We start from the raw sequence: 23,110 nt of genomic DNA, 5'->3' as shown, positions 1-23,110 counted from the left end.
GAGGACAAAGCGGCAGAGGATTCTTGATTTCTTCAGGTCCAGGAAGAGGAAGGCGCAGGGGGAACCAGCTGTAAATTTACCCCCATCAACTCTCGCCTTTTCGTTGCCCCCCTTTTAGCGAACATGCAGCTAATGGCGTCCTTTTGGTCAAAGATTCCCATACCCACTGGCAAAGCAACTCTACGAAAGCCTCCACGAGACTCCAAGATCGCCGAATCCTCCAAGCCAGTCGTATCCAGCAGCTCCATCGATATTACGAGACCCGATGCGGAGAAGGAGCAACCGACGCAGCTGCCCAGCCCACCGCCTGAGCCGAAAGAAAAGGTTGCCGTGCTCAACGAGGAACAGCTACACGCACTCTTCTCAGGGGCCCCTCAGTTCGGCATCCAGCATAAAGACAACAACCTAACCCCTACTGCTTCATACCCCTGGGACGCCGAGTTGACAGTCAAGGATGTCTCCGACTCGGCCCAGCTGGCACAACCTGCCTTCTCCGCAGCGACGCTCTATCCGCACCTTCCGCTTGTACAAGAGCCCTTCGAGGAGGGGAAGCCGCACCAAAGCTATGACGTAGGCACGGTGGAGGTCCCGAGCATGCTGAGCGCCCAAGGAATTGAGCCTGGCTCCATTGGCTTCGTTCACTTCCTACAGTTGCCAAGGTCTGACAATCTTGCTACAGACTTACAACAATCACAGTCGAGCAATGAGTTCTTGCAAGCAGCAAAAAACAAGGAGCACATGCAGAGCGACCCGCAAAAGCTTGGCATCCGGGAGGTTGACCATTCTATGGTTTACGAGCGTTTGACTGAGTTCGGCGATTTACTTGAAGCTCTCCAGGACAGCCCCGAGAGGATGACCATTTTGAATAACCAATCGTCCGGAGAATTGTACGCAAATCTCTTCGGTAAATTTCTATATCCACCGAAATGGGACGGGTCTACCGAGGATCCTACGGGTATGAAAGTCCAGATCGACACCCTACTCAAAGTCCTGCGGTTGAAGGGCGTGTGGTACGACTTCAGTCTGGTCGAATGGCGAATTAGACTGGGCCAGATTCTATGGAGTGATTCAGATACACCCGTCGAAAACGACATTACCCAACCCCATCAGCTGTGGTCAGATCGAGACATACTGCTTCTGCAGATTTGCTTATCCTGCGAGCTGCTCCTTCGACTAGATGCAGTTACTAGCATGGATGCAGATGAGGTGAAACAACGGATGCACGTCACCCCAGAGGAGTTCCAGGGGTTTCTCGACCTTCAAACTAAGAAAACGAATTGGGACTTAATTCTAGCGCAGCGGTTCCTGGATAATATTCTGGTCGTTAGAGAGAGCGACCCGACGCCTTTGCCGCAATCTCCTAAATCTGGGCTACTTTCGATGCTTGGTAGAAGCGAGTCTAAGGGGCCACCAAAGCCTGACCTCATCCTCCTTCCCCGTCATCAAGCCCGCCAACTCTCAGGCCTCCTTAATTTCGCGGAAACTGTCCAATGGCCTGGCATCGATTTGGTTGTGAACGAATTAGCGCAGAAGCTGGGTGTCTCAGACAACACCGCAGAACCAGAGCAACAACTATCTCCTTACGGGAAATTCCTAGAGCCCACTTCTCCTTCTATCAGTATATATGGAACCCCCCTAGCGACATCGACAAGCAGCCCTCATGACAGCTACTTTGGGCACATGACCAGACCTTCTCTTAGCCGAAGTAACTCGCGATCGTTAAAGGTTCCGCTGTTTACCAACCTACTGTCACACGCTGCGGACGGTGCAACAGGCACTTTGAACATTGGTGGATGGCTGAGTCGCTCCTATCTCACCGGATTAATACTCCCCGGTGAAGCCATTTCCCACTTTCTAATGTCAACATTATTGGAAAACGACAAGCTTGCGATTGCTGCTCTTGGCGATTCCGCAAACCTGTATGGCGGCTTCGTCTACGCAGATAGAACCTGGTGGAGCAAGAGTTCCATCGTTGGTCGCGTCCTTGCTTGCATTGAGGGGGCTTCAGAGTGCATGGGCTGGATCTCGATTGGAAGGCTTCCAGAATTACAAGGCGATGGATGGTATGCTCTCAGCAGTGAGCAGCTTCCATTTGAACAACCATCCCGCATCGCAGCTAAGGAAGATTTGCTCGGACGAGACTCTGCAATCGTCCCATGTAGCGACACAGAGAACATCAAGCCTGAAGACCTTACCCTCCCTCTCGATCCAAGCACACCCCCAATTCCATCCATTGGGTTCCTGGAATGGAACTTGACTTCCATCATCTCTGAACTATCCGATACTGATTCCTCCTCCCAACCAGAAGCGGAGGCACACGTTGCTTCTATTACCTTCACATCCTTCGCTCGCGGCACCACACATGTCTTCCCTCTCACCTACGACGTGCAGTTCATATCCTCATTCCCATGCACCCCGCCCCTATCATTCCCTATGCCGAACTTCCCTCAAGTCCTTAAACGCTCCCTCTCCCGCTCCTCCTCCAAACGTAGTGTCCGCAGCGCTCGGAGCGGAATCCGGCCATCCCGCCACCTAAGCCGCCGCAACAGCCACGGCTACGAACCTCTTTTGTCGCACCCACCGGACTCCGCAGGCTTGCCACCAACGCGGACGTACTCGCCCCCTCCAGATGAAGAAGACGAGGATAGCAATGACCATATCCCAACGCCGCAGAAAAGTGAGCCTATGACAACACATCCGCTGCATGTCTCGTACAAGTACAAAATCGTATCAGTGACGGAGATTCTGGATCCGAATTTTGAAATACCGCTTAAGATCCCGATTACGTCCTGCGGGTCGCCTGCGCCATCGAATCCGGACATACCACTGGAGGAGAAAGAAGATACTTTCAAGGATGAAGAAAGGGTTATTCTTGTCCTCGACGCTCGCTCCTCGAAAGAACTCGAACTCCTAGCCCGAGCCTGGTGCGCGGATAAAGGCCTCCATGCGATAATCGGACGTGTAGGACGCACGTGTCTTGCCTGCTGTGTTAGGGAGGCTAGGGGACTTGGAGTCAGCGTCGTGGTTAGAGCTTAAAGTGAGGGAAGCTAAGTATGGATGCTGATATGGATATGGATATGAATTTGACGAATGAACTTTGATGATACTGGAGTATGCCCAGCTAACCTGAGAATGGATAACGATATAAGATTGGTATTTGGTTTGATTTTTCCTGCTCTGATGTTTGGGACGGTGGGCGGCGTGACTTGTTCAGCTATATACCCAGATTTTAGTATACGGATATTTCGTTTGATTCTTGAATATACATTTGATGATGGGTGTTGTTAAGCCTGCATGTCTGGTGAGTGGAGGACGTGTAGATTTAAGCACTCCCAAGACTATATTCATGTCCTGAACCAAAACGCTCACGTTCTCCGTCAAATTCCAGCAACGCTTCCAGTCGATTAATCCTACAACCGGATTCTGAGTGGACCCAGCCGACTAAAGGGGAGGATATCTCTTGATAAGACTCGAACCAGTAACTAGAGAATCCTCATGCAAGTAGGTACCACAAGGGTCTCAGGTTCGCAGCTGTGGATGTGAATCGATTGCATTATGAAGATCACGCCTACTCCAGCAGATCAACTGCAGGCTGGCAAGAGTCTGATCGGCCTGAACCCGAATAAAAAGTTGTACAGCCACTAATGCATTCCAAGAGACCAAAAATCATCCATTATCTTGTTGGCTTTGCCGGACTTCCAATTCCAAACTCCCAGAGACCTATCGGCCTCGTTTCTTCGTCTCCTCATCCCCATCTACGACTTAACCACCTTTTCAACCTCCTTCCCCACCTGCTTCGCCTCCTTCTTAACCTCCTTTGCCTCCATCTTCCCTTGACCTTCCACGCCCTTCAAGCTCTGCTGATACAGCAATATCCGCGTAACCTGGGTGCTGCCAACGACGAACAGGAAGAAGTTGACAGCAGCAAGGAACATGTTTTTCGGCCGGATGACGAAGCACCAGCGCGTCCAGATGGCGCCAGTGGCCATGAGGGCAGCGTTTTGGGTGAGGGAGAGCGATGATGCCGGACGGAAGAAGTCGGATACGCCGGTCAGGACGACGGCCCATTTCATTATAGGAGCCCTGGTGAAAATGCCGTTAGCAAGCGGGATCAGTTTGTAGCAAAAGACGGGGGTTTGAGCGTTATGTAGTGTGCGATGACTCCAACCTGGCACACTCCCACTCCACAGACCCAACCAACCCAGAACCAAAAAGAATAATATACTTACCAGAAATGCACTGTCTTCGGCCCAACAGGACTATTCCACAACCTAGCAAACGCACTTTGCTCCGCCTCCGCGGTTGTAGCAACTCGTCGCCTCAACAGCGGTTGCCGAAACCGCAATGCCGGTCGGAAGGCCGTAAAGATGCGGGCGGCGGGTCTGAAAGACATGATGTTGGGTTCGCGGAGACGGGGGCTGACCAAGCCGATAGTTTGCGAAGGGAATTGAGGGGGAAGGTGGATGCGTGGGTAGGAGAAAGAAGACTTGGGCTCGGGGACAAAGCGTTGGTGTTGAGGTTCCAAGATTTTCGGGATCGGGGTTTGAACGTGGGATTCTCCGAAGAGCGCTAGACTGGTTTGAGGATGGTGGGGAGAGCTTGACGGGACATCGACAGATGTTTAACGACCGCGAATTGAATCACACAACCACCGCTGAGGATACGCCCTTTGACTTATTGACAGAATGGCGACGAAATACGGATTTGCGCAAAGCTTGAAGGAATTGAGGTTCCTGTTCTGTCAGACGAGCGAGCAGAGCGCTGGTTTGAGGTATATGCTTCTCTTCACTCGTGCACCCCCATCCCCGACCGCCAGGATTGAAGGGTGTGGATCGCTAGGGCCTTGAAATGGAAGAGACACTGACAATTTTTCTGCGTAGGAATTTCCTCACCAAGAGCTACCCAACGATGAAGAAGCACAATCCCCACACACCCATCATGATCCGAGAAGCCAGCGGCATCGAACCAAAAGTCTATGCGAGATACGGTGCGTTCAATGCCTCTCCCATCCCCCACACTCTTTCTAGAAATAATTCCAAAAGGGGAATGTAGAATTGAGGTTCAATGCTGGCTGAGAGGCTCCACGGCACAACGGAGGCTAACAACCGGTATTACAGAATTCGGCAAAGAGAAGATGATACCACTAAAAGGTACATACTCCCACTCCCTAAACTTCTGAGAGTGCAAGAGCTGACGTAAAACTGGATAGGTCTGGATGATAAAGCGATCGAGAAGCAAGTCTCCGAGCTAGTGAAATCCTCCGCATGATGTTATTTCATGGTTAGCGGTACGAGGGAGGATGCTTCATCGGGAGGAAGAATACGGCGTACGATACCAAATGAAGGAAGCCAGCAAACTGAGAAGTTTCTGTATATATGTATAACGATGAAGAAATAACACTATAGAACCCAGCTGCCGCGGGTGGGTTAAAATCTGAAAGAAGGTGATACTTGTGGTTTAAGGCATTGCTCAAGGATGCCCTTTCGCACCAGCTACTTACATGAAGGTCTATTACCTGCCAGGGTTGGCCTTAACAAGCTAAGTAGCGTAAGGACTGGTTGGCTTGGATCTCTGTTGAGGCTTGGAAAACATTCTTCGCAAATGCACGCCATTTGGAGATTGAAAGTGGAGACCAAGACCAAGGGAACACAGGCTAAAGCTTTCAGTCTCCAACTCTGGGAACGAGGCCTGGAGCATCGCGATTCCTGACTATCCTTTGGAAGTTAACGAATCTGTTTCCTCATTTACTTAATTTGGGCGCAGATGGTCGGGTGCTGCTCATAGAGGGCGATATTTGCATATTTTGTGTTTGGAAGCGCAGAGGGAGAAGGGCATGATCCGTTGGAATTTGAGTTTTAGATGCTGAAAATCAAGTGCCACCCCTTCAATTTACTCCTACAACGAGGAGAACATGTCTGTCTGGCACTTCCAATTTCAAAGGCACACCGAGAAGGTGTGCTAGGTTGTATAGAGTAATTAGGGAAGGGGGAGGAGGTATTTTCATACCTGAAGGTTACTTGTGGTCCATGCAGTTCATGTGCAATCTAGAGGGGAAGGAGAGCAGGAGCTGATTTTGTAGTAGAGAACCTACCCATGTCTTACCCCTTAGCGAACACAGGGGAGCACGGATATTTAAACTCCCCCTGTGGGTTCCACTAATACCCCCTCACTCTCAAGCTTTTGCTTGGAAGTACAAAAGTTCAAAAAACCTGAAGAGAACGTGTGTTTGGGCGGCCAGGTACTATAATCAACATTGACCTATTTAGATGCCAAAACACCCTCAAATGCTTGGAGTGCGAAAGTAGAGTCAATTCGGGGAGTATTGACATTTTAAAGCCTCAGTATGGCTTGAGGAGACTGTACTAAATCTTGAAGGAGTCTGCTTTGCGCGAGGACAGTGGAGAGGAAGACATTGAACGCGACGATCTTGAAAATGCCTTGAGAATATGTCTAGAGCTCTGAAACATAACGATGAAACATGGTAGTAATGACTACTATTGATTTGTCAATTTCGAATGAGGATCGGGTCTCCACCATTCTGTACAGAACAGAGGCTTCCATAAATCTCCAGGAGTTCCGATATCTTTTGGCCAGATCCGGTCAGAACTTTTTCTCCCCGTCTTCTGTACTTTAAACTTTCACAAGGAGCATGAAAGTGGTTAGGTAGTGTTTCAGTCCGTGGCCGCGATAGAAGCCACGACGATAAGTTGAATCTTCGTAGTTGTCTTTGATGGAGTGTGCATCGCATAGAGGAGGTGTTATATATACGTGAGATAGTATGTGAGACCATGGAAAATATGTGGTTAATCTCTCCAAGTAAAAGACATTGGAATTCTACCTTTTAAGCTTCATATTTTCTATCGAGCATCTTTGGGTTGTTTTTGAGCAGACCTCATAGATCTTTGGGCTTTATGGATTTTTTGAGGCTAATTCCCAGTAGTTATCGCAGCCTAGAAATGACTTAACTTATTTTCCTATTCTTGCTCAAGCTCCATGAATATTGTCCTCAGACTTTGTCTGCTAGAGGTTCGAGCACGAGAAACTTCCACCTTATAACTCTAATGTTTTTGTCTAGACCTCTCTGAGTGCGAATATTCTACATTAGGTAACTCGAGCATCAAGTTAGGCCATACGAATCTTCGTCGTGATACCTCAACCGCATGTGCCTTAATTGCATTTTAGAACTGCTGCGCTGAACTCGCCAAACATGTCTTCTGCTCTATGTTCGTTTTTGACTTGAGCAGGGTCAAGGATTTGTGTTAGTAGCCGGTGTGTTTCGTGTGGACTTGACCATTGGATTGACGTAAGCGCACTTCCGCTGAATGGCTTGATGTTTGTCTATAGGTAGCCTAACCAACATCACCTTTGCACCCTAGAAAACTTTAGTGATATTGTCTTTATCACTAAGTGTGCGGCTTTAATTTCTGCTTTCCAAATTTGGAAGCGCTTTCCGAAAACGCCTTCGTTGATCCACTCCGAACTTGGATTTGGGTAGGTTAGTTCACATTGTTCTCTACATATGCCCATCACCTGCACTAGTTGTATAATCCATACCAAATAAGGATATATCTAAAATTTCTCTATTTGGGCCATAGTGCTACTGCATGCTGATTTAGTTGAAATTGAATTCTCCGTCCGAACCGATAAGCGCATACGAAGCGCATTTCAATTATCTAGTTCAAAATTATCAGCAGGCCATCCAACGCGACACGGATGCCAATTGGATCAGAAATAACTGATCTGGGGGAAGGTGAAGCCTGAACAAAGAAGCTCAAATCGCACTCCGTCGCCTGTTATTAACTCTCGGCGAATTCCGCGAAATACAAGGCTGCACGTTTTGGCGGTTCCATCGGATCTCTGGCAGACAATCCGATGATTGGAATCCGTTCGAGTATTTGTAGACCGACTGACCGTAGAAAGTAGTAGAGAGCTAGTAATAAGGCCGGTGATTGAAGAGATGCTATAGCTAGCAGCGGTGGTCCAGAAGGGACGAGTGGAAACCGGGCGGCTTCCGAGGGCCCGGAGAAAACAAAAGAGAGCGACATCTTATCCTCTGTGACTTTTTCATGGTTCCATTTCGAATTGCTCTCACTGCAGGATGACGTTCACATATGGGGTCGATAACACCCCAAGGAGGCCGAGAACTTTCCTCATTCTCATGGTGGGACTGTACCTATACAAAAGGTTTTAATACGCCATAGATTCGTAAATGCAGAAGATTTTCCCCAACATGAAGCTTTTATGAAGTCCATGGGCAGTAACGGCTGATAGTTTTGCAATGTCAATTGACTGAAGGGATCGCATTGTCTCGAGGCTGCTGACAGCCAGGGAGTAACTGCTCCGCATAATTAGTGTGGGGAGGCGAAAGGCTGCGTGTGCCAATTACATTTGATCTTTGCTTGTTGTTGGGGGTAGGAGTGATAGCATCTTGGCGAAATATAACCCGACACGTGATTGGTCAGGAATTGTGTAAAGTCCGAGAAAATCAGCAACGGCGTCCGATCACATTTTAATTGCTCCGTCGTTGCCTGCCTGCCTGACCATGTACACCATTGTTTGCACCGTCCTGCAAGTTTAAGTAGTTATTCCCTCCATAGCTGCTTTGCTCACAGGCCAAGGGACACGCCTTGCATCAATGCTCCCGAACGAGCATGTCGAACGCGACACCTACCACGATAACACAGTAGCTGGGGCTCAGGCAGACGACGAGGAAGCACAATTGCTCCCAACGGAAGAGCTTGAGTTTGAGGACAATCTCGCCACGTCTTTGCCGTATACGGCACGGCACAGGAGCATCTGGCATTGGCTTCAAGGAGCTCAGCCGCCCCGACCTCAAACCATACACCCCTTTCTCCCTTCGATCCAACGAGCGCCGATACGATTTCTTGACCGCATTCTTCCCGGGAAACACCATCAAAGCATAGTTCTCGCTGCGTGTCTGTTGTTGTGGGCCATTGTGTTCCTGCTGTTCTTACGATCGCAGCTTCCAATAAAGGACGGCGCAGGACGAAACATAGTGAACCTCGACTGCGTCGATACGTTGTGGAAACCCAAGAACCAGTGCGGCGTAGACGGTATAGACTGTCGCCCATTCTCAAATGATTCGTTTGCATTTCGCTGTCCAGCCAAGTGCGCCGGTGTCCAGTTGCTCAACCCACGCGCCGTTGGACCACTGCATGTCAATTACCGGCCGTTGGTGGTTGGTGATGAGATATACCGTGGTGACAGCTTCATCTGTGGTTCTGCTATTCACTCTGGTATCATTAGTGATACGAAAGGTGGTTGTGGGAGGGTGTCGCGCCTTGGTAATCATGACGAATTCCCCAGTGCGAAGAGGCACGGAATTGAATCGATACCCTTTGATTCGTATTTTCCATTGTCTTTCTCCGTATTGAAAGACCCAACCATTCAGTGTAGAGGCGACCCTCGTCAAGCACTACTGGTCGTGTCGTTATTATTCACAACTCTTTTTTCAATATTCTCGACATCGCCTCTACAATTCTTCCCCACCTTCACTCTCATTTTCGCCCACGTAAGCTTCGCATCGGACCCCCCTTCAGCTTCGTATCTCAACATCTCTGTTCTACCTGATCATATCTCCATGTTTGCCAAACGGTTCCTTCCTGCCTTCTTCTGCGCCGTCGTTCTGTACTGGACAGTCGTCAAGCGCACTTTATCTGGACTCGAAGCACAATTTGAAAAGACAGTTTTCTGGCTTGGCGGCTTCTGGTTCGGCGCTCTATCCAACTACACGTTCGACTGGATCCCAATCTCCCGTCTCACGGCTCACGACCTAGAACAACAGCCAGGCGCTAAGGTAGCACTTGCTGTCATCCTAATCATCCTAGTCTGTATCATTGCACAACAAATATACTACTTCTGGCTCGAACGACGCTTACTCCGCTACCTGGCGTTATACGGACTCTTCATACTTGTTATCCTTATCTGCCTTGTGATTCCAGGGGTCTTGCTCCGGATTCATCACTACATCCTTGCTCTACTTTTGCTGCCGGGGACTAGCGTGCAGACTCGGCCATCTCTTCTATACCAAGGCATACTGCTTGGCCTATTTGTCAACGGCATCGCCAGATGGGATTTTGACTCTATTCTTCAAACAGCCGACGTTCTTAGGGGAGATGGTTCTTTTGATTCAGTACTCCCTTCCCTTATGCAGCCTCTGATTTTTCAAGATGGAGAAAGTTTCACTGCCTCATTTTCATGGGAGATACCACCTGTCGGCGTGCATGGTATTAGTGTGCTAGTAAATGACGTTGAGCGTGATCGGGCTTTCTTTACAGATGAGGGGGTTCACAGCTTCGTGTGGACCAGAAGCAATGGCCTAGATCTACCAGAATACTTTAGGCTTGGGTATATTAAAGAAGGAAGGGCGTTGGATTATACAAAGGTGGGTACGTTGTTCGCAAATGGGACTTGGGGGATAGAGGAAGTAGGATAACCTTTCGTCACAAAACGTCAGGTTGAGAACGGAGAGCAATTTTTAGAGATGATCTCTGACTGCACTGGAGCATGATCTTCATCCCCGAATGCATCTACCTAATCATCTAATCTATCTAAATCGCCACTGATAAATTCTACCCCGTTTTAGATCACTTCAGGTCCGTCCCCTGTCTTCAGGTCGTCGCTGCGGTTCTTAATTGGTTCGTGGCTTATTTAAATGGGCTAAGTTCCGTCCAGCTCTTTGATTGACAGGATTTGTGCTAGGCGGGGATGGGAGAGTAAGACGTAATTACGCTTTTTGTATGTGGCTATGATGGTGTTTTCAAGTGTGGCCGTGTATATTGAAAGAAAGAGGCCAGGAGGGAGGACGTAGAGTTTCAATCGAAAGATAAATATTATGCGGACGGATGCTATTTCAATAGAGGGTCGAAGGACATTAGAAGTGATGAGAAAACTATGAGCGAAAGAAGGGTGATGAAAATGAACAAACAAAGAGGTAGTGGGATTAGGATCTAATGTTTAGGATTTAATACATATCCCCCTTAGTTGTAGTGATCTCAGGGGAGATTTTGCGCACCAGACTGTTTCACAGTAGGATCATGTGGTAAATGTAGCATATTATTTCCTTCCACTTTGGGTAACGAAGATGAATGCTTTGTTTTCCTTCTCATGAGATGCAGTTCCCACAGTGCTGCCTTAGGGGACTATTTGTATTCACGTCAACAGCGTACGCCGTTGACCCCTGTACTGTACCCCCCACTCCCTTCTCAAGTCAGACTCCTAGCTTAAGAAATCTCCAAAGGGAAGTCTTTCGGTAACTGCTTGAAGCCAGGTCGTTGATGTAAGGTCGGTGACTCCTGATTCACACCAACTGATCCGAAACCTGGATCTCCTCCCCCTACCTCTCCCGCGCTCTCTCTCACGCATTTCCTGCCTTTATCACACTCCAAGGCCTCAATCTCGCCCACTAGGAGTCCATCACGTTCGAACTCTGCCTCTTTTCCCTCTCTTGCATTTCCCTTAGAGCTTACAGTAACGCTAGTCGCTCGCTTGCGTATACTGGTTCTCGGAGCGCCGCTTCAAAGAAGCGCACTTTACGCTCCGCTAGCAACTTGTTCAGCCTCTCTGCTCTTACGGTCCCACTACTCCGAACCATGCTTATGAATCTTTAGTTTACCAAACCTGTAAGCCCGGGGGCTCTATGATGGGCTGTCTAATTAACTTAGGACCGGTGCCCCATACTACTATATACATCACACATCACCTCGGACTTCAGTCTACAAGACATCGCTTCTCTCATAACTCATTCCCATGGAAGGCTACAGGTACGTTAGGGGTCTGGTGCGTCCGAAACTTTGTCTCCTACCTGCAAGACCCCAACCCATTGCCGACAGAGCATAAAATATCCACAACAAGCCAAGAGAGTGGATCCAACTCTGCGCTGCTCCATTTTAAGGCGAAAATTTACTAACAGGATGAGTAAGGTGTAGCAACTTATCGAACTATTAACACCTTATAAGGTGTTTGTAACTTGTTAACAACACTTTACCTGACATGGGCGCAGTATCACCGCCCGTTCCCTGTTGCCCGTTACATGGACGTGCATCCGTAATAAACCTTCCCGTCAACATTAACCTTATCCTGATTACTCTCACTATTTAGGAAACTTGTTGTTGCGCTCGAGTTCCGAGTGTGCTACAACATGTACTCGTAGCTCTCCACTAGAAAACACAACTTCCCGAAGCAAAACTCGCAAGATATTGTAGCTTTTGAGGGGCATGAGTAATGAGAGAAGTGATGTGTGTGGCTATGCGATATATATAATGGTGTGGGACTCCAGGTCCCGAGTTAATTGGATAGCCCGTCGTAGATCCCTCGGTCTTACAAATATAGACGCCTCTCAGCCAACCTAACAAAGTAGTTTAGGGAGTTAGGTATTAGTGCGCGTGTATCATGAGTTCTGCTGTAAGGCTCCATGTATGCCAAAACGTGGTTTCTGTTGTCGGTTGAGCCATTGGAACCAATGATGTCGCGGCATCCGAGTTGTGCCGGGTAAGCATCGCCGCATCCGGATCCAGCGCCGCGGGTCAGTTGTTGCTGCCTGGGGTGAATCCAGGTGGATTGCGCTACTGCTGAGTTGCAGATACATGTTTGACTCCAATTTTGCGTTACGCTTCTGAAAATCCACACTCTTTCACTTAGAGGGAAGCATTTGCATCCTCTCCACTCATTCTAGATGGACCCAGCATCGGCCATTATTGGGCTTAGCGCTAGTCTCACAACACTCGCCGGCCTCGTTCTCGAGAGCACCAAAATACTCTACAAAGCTCAAGGCCACTTCAGAGAAGCCCCACGAGACATCAGCCGGCTATGTTGGCAGCTAAGCGAATTCGAAGCCCTAGTAAAAGAAGTCCAGTCACAGGTTGACGCTGATTGTGGCGCCCGGAGTTCAGCCATTCGAACTCTCATGACTACGTCCGCGCAAAATATGCTAGAAGACCTACAGGAATTCAACATAAAAGTCCAGCAGCTAGGATCAATCCTGACAGGGCCTGCCACCAGGAGGAAACGGTTTGGACTTAGGCTCCGACACGTATTCACGGAGTCGAAGGTGGCCCAGTATCAGCAACTGATATCCTCATATTCAGGAACTTTAACATTGTTTTTAGCATTAAGTAACAAAGTATGACACATACCATCTCTCGGACGATGATGCGAGGCTAATGTAATAGAGTTTTTATAGAGTCAAGCTGGAGCAGCTTTCGAAACGAAATCTCACAGTATCTTTAAATCCCAATCAGAAGGCCCCACAACGACCTCGTATTGCTCATAAAGCGCCGAAATACAGGGGAAATTCGACAGGTTGGAAGCTTCAACTCCCATTTGGCGTGACGGCTTCCTCGAGCACAGTATTCTACAACCACGAAGACCGCAAACCTGGATTGCAAGCCTCTCTAAATTACCGGCTCACATTCATTCCACCTCGATGGCTGTCTTCATTAATACTGCAATGGGAGTTCCGTTTCAACGATGAAAAGAGTAGATTTCCGGCACTCGGAGTATTCCTCACTCCAATTCGGTACAACTCAGATCCTCGCCTTATAAAGGCTATCAAATCCTGCGATGCAGCGCAGCTTCGCGAGTTGTTCCGTTCCGGGATAGCAAGAGCTGACGACTATGTGCTCATGCGACGTCGGCCGGTACTGTTGTTGGAGGTATTGCTTTTATATCGCCACAATAGCTGTAGACTAACGCTCTGTAGGCAATGGCTCCTCGATCTTCCTCATGCGATCAAGAAAGGGTTCTAGAGACTTACGAATATCTTCTAAATGCAGGTTATTCTACTAGTGGCTTAACGTACGTGATTTTTCACAAATACAAATTTTGGCGACTTTGCCCGATATTCAAATATGCCCATAAGCTCGTTCCACGCTAAACAATGATCCTAGTCTCGCGCCGTCACACACTCAGATCCTAATTAATCTCGCCAAAGGCTCCAAGAAACGGTTAAACTCCGCCTTGAATACATTCTGCTCACACGATGGCAGCCTTTTCTGGTCGTCACATTCCGAACCGCTCTCGGAAAGAGCCGGAACAGAGCCAGCGAGCACAATCCTATCTCTCATTTCTCGACACGGTGCTGGATTTGGTTGCCTGGAAGAGTTTATTTTCCGACAGTCTGAGCCGTGGATGACAGAAGACTTATCTATTATAGATCGATGGCTCATAGGAATTCTAGCCAGCGTCTCCAATAGCTTCCGGAATTCCCTGGAAAGTTATTTGCAGTCCTACAAGTGTGTGTTCGCAGCACAGAGAAACAACCGTTTCTGTTTAGACGCATTCGACTTGGCGACAATCGTGTCTGAGGTTGCGCAAGCTCCTAATAAAGCTCGTATTGAGCTTCTCAAAATCATTATAAAATGGGGTACAAAGGAAATGCTTCACCCATTTCTCTCTGCTGGATTCGTCGATCTAGAAGAATCTGCTGCGAATGAGATGTTTCCTTGGCTGCGTCTCAGCTATCTCAGCAAGGCCGTCAAGTGGAACAACAAAGAGACATTTGAGTATCTACTCAGTCTTGGGGCATGCCCGATCAGAGGTCTCGCCTACATGTCAAGGTTCCCCGACTCTTCTCCTCAAGAGACTGGAAATTCCCAAGAGCAGATCAGAACCATGGCATTGAAGATGGTCGAGTATGCGCTATCAGATGATACCAATCATCTCGTCAATGGCGAGGTGGGGATTGATCATGATTTACTCCTCGCCCTTTTACTTCGTACCAGCAACTTACGTAGATATTCTCAACCGGTAACGGGCCAACTTATCCAACGGCTTTTCAACCACAATTCCGACCGTATTATGGATTGTTCCCAAAGCGTGCAAACCATTTATATTCTTTTCGCGCTTGTCTTGAACCTTCCAAGCACAGTACAGCATTTTCTTGACCAGGCAGCTACACAGAAAGCCAAATTCTGCTCGACCAGGGACTGGACTTCTACGCATAACGCTTTTTGCCCGTTCGACCAAGTTGCACCTACATTCGAGGGAACCTCTGTTGCGCTGAAATGTCATCCACCACTTAACACATTCACCTGGGTATCTCTAGCTGTCGAGCTGGGCCTGCCGGAGTGTTTGCAAGTTCTACTGGATTCATGGACCTCTTCGGGTCCGAAATCGTCGACCACAGAAACTAGCTATAGCAACAACCTCTTTAACACTGAACGATATTCGGAATTTATCTATGCGTTGAACCAGTCGCTTTTAGAGATTGAGGGTGTACAAAAGCATCAAAACTATCCGCGAACAGCGAGCAGGCTCTACACCTGGCCATGCCAAATTCAACAACGGCAGGTAGAGCAACGTGAAGACGAGCACATCGCCAAAATCCTCAAGGATACGATTCAGAAACTTGAGAAACTTCTAAATGTTGACTCCATTGCTAGCATAGGGGGGTCGTCGGACAATGAGGTATCCAATGGTGTCAAAGCAGCTAGGCCAAGTCGGACTCCTAAAACACCGGGCAGCAGGAGGGCATTAGGGGCTGGGTTGATTGTCTCTGCGGCGTCGCTACTGCAACTGAAAGTTTGGGAGATCGTTGTTTTGGCTTGTTTCTATATGATTACCCTTGCACTGTTTGCAGTCTTTTGATATTAGCCTAGTGTTACACAAGGGCTTCCTTCCTCAATAGGATCACAGGGACTTAACTAAAAAGTGTGAGGTGTATGCTCTGTGGTTGGGCTTTAGTAATCTCCAAGCGATGCGAGGCATGTTGGCTCGTAAGAATCGTTGGCAATGACTTTGTGAAAGTGTGCACTAAGCTGTGTTTGTGATAGATCACGAACTTCGCAGACAGGTAAGTCATAAATGAACTTGAATGGAGCTTGCGCAGCAAAGCAAACCATCTGAATCGTAAATTTAAAGGCAATCCTGAGTTGTATATCGTGATGCTGCTCTTTTTGAAAGCGGAAGCCGATTTCGTATCCTGATAGAACTATAAAACACTCCACTTTCTTTACATGAACTTCCATCTTGATATCGTCATTAGCGCCTCAATTACAACAATCCCCGCACCCATTACAACATGATGAACAGCAATCTACCAACCCGAAACAACTCATCGTTACACCGCTCCAAATCCCTGTCCAGAAATCGAAGAACCACATACTCGATCGTGCATTGACTTGATTCAGAAACTGGAGGCAACCGGTGTTGCGCGATGCACTTGGACTGGTGAATACGTCTTCGGAATCCTCGAGGAAGGACGGCATGTTGATCCGTAAAGAGAGAATTCCGGGTTGGTTTGGAAGAGAGAGAAGTTTTCTTGGATGAAAAATTTCACAAAGACGAGAGTGAAAGTATTGAATCGTATGTTGTAGGGTCTACAAGTAAAGATAACTGGGCGTTTGTTTTGTTTAGGGACTGAGGACGGATGGAGTTTGCATATTCCAACGAAGGGAAGGACGGCCCAGATGTCAAGTGGCTAGACCGAGGAATCGTAACATTAAGTTAAACGTGTGTGCCGTGTCGAAAGAGTCGCACGACGTTGAATTAGGGGTTCATGGGATTTTAATGGTTTAAGAGGTGTGATGATGATGGAGGCTGAGAGCCTTGTTCGTAAATCCTCTAACGCCAAATTGGGTAAGTACTCACCTCGTTTGCACAGCATCATGAAACGAATCCTTCAGAAGCACAGCCACAGCGCGCGGCGGCTCTTTTACGAACATGTATAATTAGGTAAAAATTCAGGGCCGTAGGCGAGGCTGCTGCAATCCGAAGAACCAAAGACAATATGAAAAAAAATAAACCCATCCTTTCAGTGTTGTAGCACAACTCAAAACAATCAAGAAACCAGCCGGTTTCGGAATGACTATAGAACACTTCACAGTACTACTTCGTGGATGTACCCACCCCATATTTTTGGAAAGACTTGATTTCAATGTGCTAATGAGGTATGGGATTCCGATTGTGGACAAGTGTCTTTGAAAAGCTACGAGCCTGGCTATTAGCTTGGTATGTCTTAGGTTATTAAACCTCGTACTATTTCCCGACTCTAAAGAGTATAAGGAGGGGGGATAAGTAGGGAAGAGAATAAAGTAAAGGAAGAGAAGAGAAGACGTGGTAGGAGGAGAATAAGAGATGCAAGGAGAAGTAAAACAACAAAAAAGAAGAGAGAGAAATGTCCCGATTCAATAAAGAGTGAAGCAATACTTTGAGTTTGGTATTGCGATGGAATGTGGTTTGATGGTAATTGAAAAAACAGAAAAGTGATGCTGAGCATTGAGATTTGCGGGCCGCGTATGATAGGCCTATCAAATGATTGGCTGGGCAGCCAGAACATCAATAGTATATCCATGTAGGCTTTCCTTCCACATAGTAATGCCAGGAAAACGTCTTGGATGACAAGGTTGAAACTAGAATCTGAGGATATATCGAACCTGGCTGGAAAGTGCCATTGATCCCCTTACGACCAAACCTAGAGGATAATCCAGCATTCAAAAACACATACATTACGTACCTACTCTTTGTCCCCTAGTGCGTTTGGGCCTCCTTTAATTTTTATCGGGACTCCGTCCTGAACAAATACAGGATCATTGCTTAGCATGACCATCTATTGACTCCGATTTGTAGAGCAGAGGTTCGGAGATATGTCGATTTTCTTTTCACAAGCGGCTTGACCAAAGGGCTTTCCATTAGCCTCCCTCAAGCTGACCTTTTAAAAGCAAGCAAATCATACGACTTAGCTGAATAGAAGCCTTGGAAAGGTAAATGAATACTTCCATCTTACCCTAGGAACCAGCGCTCTTCAGAAACCTACTACCTCGAGAGAAGGCGGCAAGACCATAATGTGCAAAAGGATCTGGAGAACATTAGAGATATATTGAAGTAATCAGAAGCCATCGAGGAACCAATGCCAAGGATTCATGCTACTTTTGAGTGAGATGTAATTAGAGAAGAAAATTCTCAGAGGCTTGCTTCTGAGACATTCACTCTGTTTGCCTTCAACTCATCTAGCTGTCGTGACAGGTCATTCGTTTCTTGAACGCTGAAATGCAAAGAATAGCCAATGAGACAGCCAATACTGAAGCTGTAACAAGCTCAGGGGATGGAGGCCTCGTCGGAAGGGAGGAGGGCAAAGATAGTCAGAGGGATGTATTGTTTTCGCCAAGCGGGGGAATTTGCTGATTCAAATAAGCCTCCAGGTGGTCGATCTCTTCAGGGTCCGCCGAATGGATAAGGTTTCTGGAATGTGTCAGCATAATACCGATTCTGACAAGTGTGTGCATACTCGTATGTCCGGAAGTCCACCTTATAGCCCAGTTCAGTGAGCGCGTCAGCACTCGCCTTCCCGTACTTATATGCTACCACCTGGTCCGAGTCACCATGTCCCATGAAAATGGGAGTATTCTCGTTTGGGGTCTCTGCGGGGGTCATATCCTTGAGCTTCTTCTGAAGAAGCAGGTAGCAGCTCAGGCCAAATATTCCGCCGAGCTGGCTCTTGTATGTGACGCCAGATAGCAGGGATATGGCGCCGCCTTGTGAGAAGCCTCCAATGACGACGCGGTCCGCGGGGATGCCGTTGGCGATTTCGGCGTCGATAAGACTGTGAAAGTAATCGCGGCTTTGGGTTATGCCGGCCTCATCTTCTTCGCGCCCAGCAATATCGGTGAGGGATATGATGTCGTACCATCCAGGCATTCGCATTCTCCCGTTCTATACCGGAGATAAGTTACATATCGACCATCGGGTCGGAAGCTTGACGAACACATGTGATGGGAATCATCGGCGCGCTTGGAAACACGAACTTGACCTCTCCAAATTTACTTCGGCGTCGCCAGTTCTCTGCGAGGAAGATCCTACGACATTTAGCTGCCTGGTAGTGAGCTGGTATAAAGGTTGTCGTACCATCCTGCCCCGCTATCTCCCAGCCCGTGAGCAACAATAACTGTGGCCGTGTGTCGCTTGATAGCGGGTACGACTAAGGGTGTAGTTAGAACCATATTGAGGCAAGACTGGGGGGATTCCAGGAGAGAAGAGCGTTTATGTTGATTCACGCGGGGCAGTAATCGAGGCGTGGTGTTGAGGCCCGGCCGCTTGAACTTCGGTGCCGATTTCGCGCTAGCCGTTCCTGCATCAGATCAGACCTCAGGAGGCAGAGGTCCAAGCTCCTCTCAAAACGTCATGCATTCACACTAGGCCCATTCACCTCACTTTCGTTTCGCGTTTGCTTTCCTCTCTACCTCGAATATTCACTCACACCGCTTTTACTTGTGTTTGCTCTCAGCTTACGTCAAGAATTTCACGCCTTCCTCAGCTGTCCCTTCCAACATCGTTTGTCCACCACCCGAACGCTATTAACCTTCCGAATCTGGGGGAATTAATTCATCCTTTCCCTCCGTGCTCCTCGTCGATTCTTGCATGATCCCACTATGTCGACGAGGGTGACCAGGAGCTCGGCTGCCAAGCTCGCCACAGCCATTCAATCGACTCCAGCGAGGAAAGAGCCAGTGCAGCTCTCAGACCCTTCCGCAAGCCCAGGTTCATCCAAGAGTAGGAAACGACAGAACATCAAAACAGATCCTGAAGCCGTAGATAGACCTCTGACTAAAGCATTTCCAACCCCCAAGGGCACTCGAAAACGACCTCGAGCGGCAACCCTCAAGGATGAAGACGTGAATGGGCTTCCTCACAATCTCAGCAGCATCCAGAACCTTCTGCCTAGCACAACGGACAGGGAAACCGGTTCCCCTACAAAGAAACCTAGGATGTCCCGCAAATCTGGCCCTAGTACTCTGCCAAGGGAGGATGATGTTAGTAGATTAGGAGTTAAGGCCTCTGCCATTCCCGAGGCTTCTCCAAAAAAGTCGAAAAACAACGGCTACGGCCTGACCCCCGGTCGAACGCCGTATCCAAATTGGCCTCATCCTACGACTGAAGAATGTGAAGAGGTGACTCGCCTCCTCTCTAGCATCCATGGGGAGGTTAAACCACCAAAGGAAATACCGATGCCTTCTTTGACAGTATCAGGTTGCGGTGAAGTACCTTCTGTCTTGGATGCTCTTATTCGAACTCGCTTGTCAGCCGCGACATCGGGAACAAACTCCAGTCGTGCATTTGCAGGGCTAGTGGCGAAGTTTGGTATTCTTCAAACAGGCGTTGGTAAAGGCAGTGTTGATTGGAACAAAGTGCGTCTCGCCGACACCAAAGAAATTTTCGAGGCGATCAAGAGCGGAGGTCTGGCAGATGTCAAGAGTAAGGATATCAAGAAAATTCTGCAGATGGTTTGGGAGGAAAATCAAGCCCGTGGTGCTGCTTTGACCTCATACTGCGAAGCACCAGGTTCACCAAATGAAGCTCTTGAAGATAAAAATGCTGAAGTTGCACGAGCGCAGGAGAATGTGCTCTCCCTTGATCACCTCCATCTCCTTTCCAATGAGGATGCTTTCAATGAGTTGACCAAATACCCTGGAATTGGCCCAAAAACGGCGTCATGTGTGCTGCTGTTCTGCCTTCAGCGTCCAAGCTTCGCAGTTGACACTCACGTCTTCCGCTTATGCAAATGGCTGGGGTGGGTCCCACCACCAGGTGATCCTGCAGGATTAGCACCAGGTGCCAAGGGCATCTTCATGGGACCAAACCGCAACTCGACTTATGCCCACTGTGAGTTCAGGATCCCGGATAGTCTCAAGTATCCACTTCATCAGCTCTTCATCAAACACGGAAAAACGTGCCCAAGGTGCAGGGCGATCACCGGTGAAGGAAGTGTACGATGGGGCGAGGGCTGCGTGATCGATCACCTTGTGCAGAGATCTGGAGGGAGGAAGGAGGGTGTGGGTGCCAGTCCTTCGAAAGCAACTCTTGGACGCAAACCGAAGGGGAAGAAGAAGTCGAAGGAAGAGACAGAGAGTGAGCTAGAGAGTAGTGAACTGAGTGATCTTGGGAGCGATGATGAAGTTAGCTAATATGCTGCCAATTGAGCTCAGCTTGCAGAGATATTTTATTGTAGTATGCGGGTGATTCGAAGACCACATCTAGAAGATTCGCATTTGCTGCAACGAGACTGTAGAACATGGCATATCAGGCTGCTAATTTGGTATGGATTTTTTCAGTACATTATAGGTCCGATATTGAGTTCCGAGTATAACATTCCTCTTTCCACTCCCGTCTTCCTTTTTTGCCTCCATTTCATATTATTGTGAAGTACGGGTGCCCCAGCGGTCTTTCCTCTCTATCCACCACTCTCCCAGAAGTACACTACATTCAATTATATACTCAAAGTTAACCATAACATAGAAATCAAACAACTGTCGGATTCGTATTCCGGATTCAAGTGTGGAGAGGCCGGGTGTGGGAGTTGCAACTACTACCGGGAAATAAAGATCCCTGCCGCATACCCCACAAAAGAGATTACCCAAAGCTTCATTCGACGTCTACGGTAAGGATAGTTATTGAAGGTATCACAAGCACGTCTTCCATGATTGGGGGAGTTTCTAGCCGCGATGGAATGTTCTCGGCATTTATTATGCTATGGCATCGTGGCGATTACCAGAGAGGGAGATGCTGGGGTAGACATATTGATGGTCGAGGTTGCATCCGCCCCACGAGACAACAATCGCACAAACACTTGGTAGGTTCGCTGAGACTTAAATGCTGGACTTCTATAAAGTTGGGCTTTATATTGGCTATATAACGAAGACGTTTCCCAACCCACCGCGACCTCATTGCCAGACCCCAGTGCAACACCGCCAAGATGCTTCCCACCATACCCACCTTCCTCATTACCATCACCACCCTCTTCGCTCTCCCAGCAACCTCCCTCCTCCGCTTCTCCTGTTCCCAACTCGTCGTCGAGCGCCTCGACCCGCTCGTCAACCCGGGCGTAAGCGGCTCCCCCCACCTCCACCAAATCATCGGCGGCAATGCGTTCAATATCTCCATGGACCCGTCTATTTCTCCCTCTGATAAAGCCTCCTGCACCACCTGCACTTTTGCCGAAGACTTCTCCAACTACTGGACCGCTGTAATGTTCTTCAAAGCCAAGAACGGAACGTTCAAGCGCATCCCGATTAAAGGGAATGTGGGATTTGAGCAGAGTCAGGGGGGGATGACGGTGTATTATTCGCCGCAGACTAAGGGGGCCAAGGGTACGACGGCGTTTAAGAAAGGGTTTAGAATGATTGTTGGTGAGTTGAGTTGAACTAAAGGTTGTTCTGGGATGAGGAGGATGAGAGCTGATTTAGAATAGGGAATCCAACGTATCGGACAGAAGCGCAGGCTAAACAGGTTTGTATTCGCTTGTTGATAAGTTGTTGGATAGCAGCTGATAGGTAGCTCTAGTTCCGCCAACTCACCTATACATGTCTGCAGAATGCCAACACGCGCTCTGGCGAAACCTTGGATTTCCCCAAGAAGCCTTGTCCAGCGGGTATTATGGCAAACGTAAGGTTTCCAACGTACGTCCATCCCTCCTCTTCATCGCCTAATTCTCTCTACGCCCTCCTCTCTTACAATCCTCTAACACTGTGTACACAGATGTTGGGACGGCCAAAACCTCGACTCCCCCGACCACATGAGCCACGTCGCCTACCCTACTACCGGAACCTTTGAAAGTGGTGGCCCCTGTCCATCCACTCATCCCGTTCAGATCCCTCAGCTCTTCTACGAAGTCATTTGGGACACTACGAAATTCAACGACAAGGCCCTCTGGCCCGCTGATGGCTCCCAGCCTTTTGTATGGAGCTTTGGTGGTATGTGGCCCCCTTCTCCTTCCATCTCCTTTACTCAACCTACTTGCCTGCTTTCACCTCGCCCTAGCGAACCCCGACATATCAGACAAGCATCGTAAACTAGCCCCTAATGAACAATAGATCCAACCGGGTACGGCAACCATGGAGATTATGTGTTTGGCTGGAAAGGCGATGCGCTACAGAAAGCAATGGATGCGAACTGTAATATCAATTGCCCACAACTGAAGACACAGAGTATTACGACTGGGAATCAGTGTTCGCAGAAGCAGATTGTGAATGAGGATTTGGATGGGTGGTTGACGGAATTGCCAGGTGGGATGAGGGTTACGATAAAGTGAAGGAATGGTTAGTGTGGGATAGGGCTGGGGGGTAGAGGAGGTAGCTGGAAGCGAGCATGGAGTTGGAAG

The 23,110-nt window shown here is 48.4% G+C and overlaps 10 protein-coding genes across 10 annotated transcripts; 6 read left to right on the top strand and 4 right to left on the bottom strand.

The window, feature by feature from the left end:
• Nucleotides 1–123: 123 nt before the first annotated feature.
• On the top strand, nucleotides 124–3,395 carry BDR25DRAFT_378111 (uncharacterized protein; the record flags this gene model as incomplete). Its single annotated transcript, XM_033697525.1, has 1 exon — nucleotides 124–3,395. One exon carries the CDS (start codon nucleotides 124–126, stop codon nucleotides 3,034–3,036), a length of 2,913 nt encoding a protein of 970 aa, XP_033542763.1. The 3' UTR covers nucleotides 3,037–3,395.
• A 360-nt stretch (nucleotides 3,396–3,755) lies between these two features.
• Nucleotides 3,756–4,393, bottom strand: BDR25DRAFT_328328 (UPF0041-domain-containing protein; the record flags this gene model as incomplete). Its single annotated transcript, XM_033692379.1, has 2 exons — nucleotides 3,756–4,083; nucleotides 4,230–4,393. 2 exons carry the CDS (start codon nucleotides 4,391–4,393, stop codon nucleotides 3,756–3,758), a joined length of 492 nt encoding a protein of 163 aa, XP_033542762.1.
• Nucleotides 4,394–4,620: 227 nt separating this feature from the next.
• On the top strand, nucleotides 4,621–5,420 carry BDR25DRAFT_306408 (NADH dehydrogenase, alpha subcomplex, subunit 2). Its single transcript, XM_033690622.1, has 4 exons — nucleotides 4,621–4,771; nucleotides 4,881–4,987; nucleotides 5,118–5,150; nucleotides 5,210–5,420. The coding sequence occupies exons 1-4, from the start codon at nucleotides 4,686–4,688 to the stop codon at nucleotides 5,266–5,268; spliced, it is 285 nt and encodes a 94-aa protein (XP_033542761.1). The 5' UTR covers nucleotides 4,621–4,685; the 3' UTR covers nucleotides 5,269–5,420.
• Nucleotides 5,421–6,974: 1,554 nt separating this feature from the next.
• BDR25DRAFT_360080 (uncharacterized protein) lies at nucleotides 6,975–7,850 on the bottom strand (the record flags this gene model as incomplete). The annotated part of the gene is made up of 7 exons (XM_033696192.1): nucleotides 6,975–7,020; nucleotides 7,078–7,137; nucleotides 7,199–7,338; nucleotides 7,405–7,530; nucleotides 7,602–7,673; nucleotides 7,712–7,770; nucleotides 7,802–7,850. The coding sequence occupies 7 exons, from the start codon at nucleotides 7,848–7,850 to the stop codon at nucleotides 6,975–6,977; spliced, it is 552 nt and encodes a 183-aa protein (XP_033542760.1).
• A 22-nt stretch (nucleotides 7,851–7,872) lies between these two features.
• BDR25DRAFT_360079 (uncharacterized protein) lies at nucleotides 7,873–10,531 on the top strand (the record flags this gene model as incomplete). The annotated part of the gene is made up of 8 exons (XM_033696191.1): nucleotides 7,873–7,912; nucleotides 7,967–8,103; nucleotides 8,134–8,246; nucleotides 8,296–8,331; nucleotides 8,369–8,404; nucleotides 8,463–8,563; nucleotides 8,619–10,447; nucleotides 10,478–10,531. 8 exons carry the CDS (start codon nucleotides 7,873–7,875, stop codon nucleotides 10,529–10,531), a joined length of 2,346 nt encoding a protein of 781 aa, XP_033542759.1.
• A 71-nt stretch (nucleotides 10,532–10,602) lies between these two features.
• On the bottom strand, nucleotides 10,603–12,670 carry BDR25DRAFT_360078 (uncharacterized protein; the record flags this gene model as incomplete). Its single annotated transcript, XM_033696190.1, has 16 exons — nucleotides 10,603–10,642; nucleotides 10,709–10,912; nucleotides 10,992–11,039; nucleotides 11,091–11,124; nucleotides 11,164–11,200; nucleotides 11,237–11,315; nucleotides 11,382–11,425; nucleotides 11,519–11,615; nucleotides 11,641–11,657; nucleotides 11,723–11,753; nucleotides 11,834–11,899; nucleotides 12,013–12,075; nucleotides 12,126–12,265; nucleotides 12,294–12,332; nucleotides 12,373–12,559; nucleotides 12,657–12,670. The coding sequence occupies 16 exons, from the start codon at nucleotides 12,668–12,670 to the stop codon at nucleotides 10,603–10,605; spliced, it is 1,140 nt and encodes a 379-aa protein (XP_033542758.1).
• BDR25DRAFT_396019 (uncharacterized protein) lies at nucleotides 12,617–15,650 on the top strand. Its single transcript, XM_033698408.1, has 4 exons — nucleotides 12,617–13,141; nucleotides 13,191–13,673; nucleotides 13,721–13,815; nucleotides 13,908–15,650. The coding sequence occupies exons 1-4, from the start codon at nucleotides 12,695–12,697 to the stop codon at nucleotides 15,604–15,606; spliced, it is 2,724 nt and encodes a 907-aa protein (XP_033542757.1). The 5' UTR covers nucleotides 12,617–12,694; the 3' UTR covers nucleotides 15,607–15,650.
• Nucleotides 15,651–17,816: 2,166 nt separating this feature from the next.
• Nucleotides 17,817–19,004, bottom strand: BDR25DRAFT_80970 (Phospholipase/carboxylesterase). Its single transcript, XM_033699085.1, has 4 exons — nucleotides 18,862–19,004; nucleotides 18,722–18,812; nucleotides 18,245–18,669; nucleotides 17,817–18,198 (listed from the first exon to the last, which is right to left on the bottom strand). The coding sequence occupies exons 1-4, from the start codon at nucleotides 18,954–18,956 to the stop codon at nucleotides 18,099–18,101; spliced, it is 711 nt and encodes a 236-aa protein (XP_033542756.1). The 5' UTR covers nucleotides 18,957–19,004; the 3' UTR covers nucleotides 17,817–18,098.
• A 149-nt stretch (nucleotides 19,005–19,153) lies between these two features.
• Nucleotides 19,154–21,106, top strand: BDR25DRAFT_294492 (base excision DNA repair protein). Its single transcript, XM_033688784.1, has one exon. The coding sequence runs from the start codon at nucleotides 19,386–19,388 to the stop codon at nucleotides 20,916–20,918; it is 1,533 nt and encodes a 510-aa protein (XP_033542755.1). The 5' UTR covers nucleotides 19,154–19,385; the 3' UTR covers nucleotides 20,919–21,106.
• A 600-nt stretch (nucleotides 21,107–21,706) lies between these two features.
• Nucleotides 21,707–23,041, top strand: BDR25DRAFT_238506 (uncharacterized protein; the record flags this gene model as incomplete). Its single annotated transcript, XM_033685637.1, has 5 exons — nucleotides 21,707–22,139; nucleotides 22,202–22,239; nucleotides 22,294–22,409; nucleotides 22,489–22,703; nucleotides 22,824–23,041. 5 exons carry the CDS (start codon nucleotides 21,707–21,709, stop codon nucleotides 23,039–23,041), a joined length of 1,020 nt encoding a protein of 339 aa, XP_033542754.1.
• Between the last annotated feature and the right edge of the window lie 69 nt (nucleotides 23,042–23,110).

The sequence above is a fragment of the Lindgomyces ingoldianus genome, assembly GCF_010093535.1.
Source record: "Lindgomyces ingoldianus strain ATCC 200398 unplaced genomic scaffold BDR25scaffold_36, whole genome shotgun sequence".
Taxonomy (NCBI): Eukaryota; Fungi; Ascomycota; class Dothideomycetes; order Pleosporales; family Lindgomycetaceae; genus Lindgomyces; species Lindgomyces ingoldianus.
Note: the sequence above shows the minus strand (reverse complement) of the source record. Positions and strands in the feature narration are given on the sequence as shown.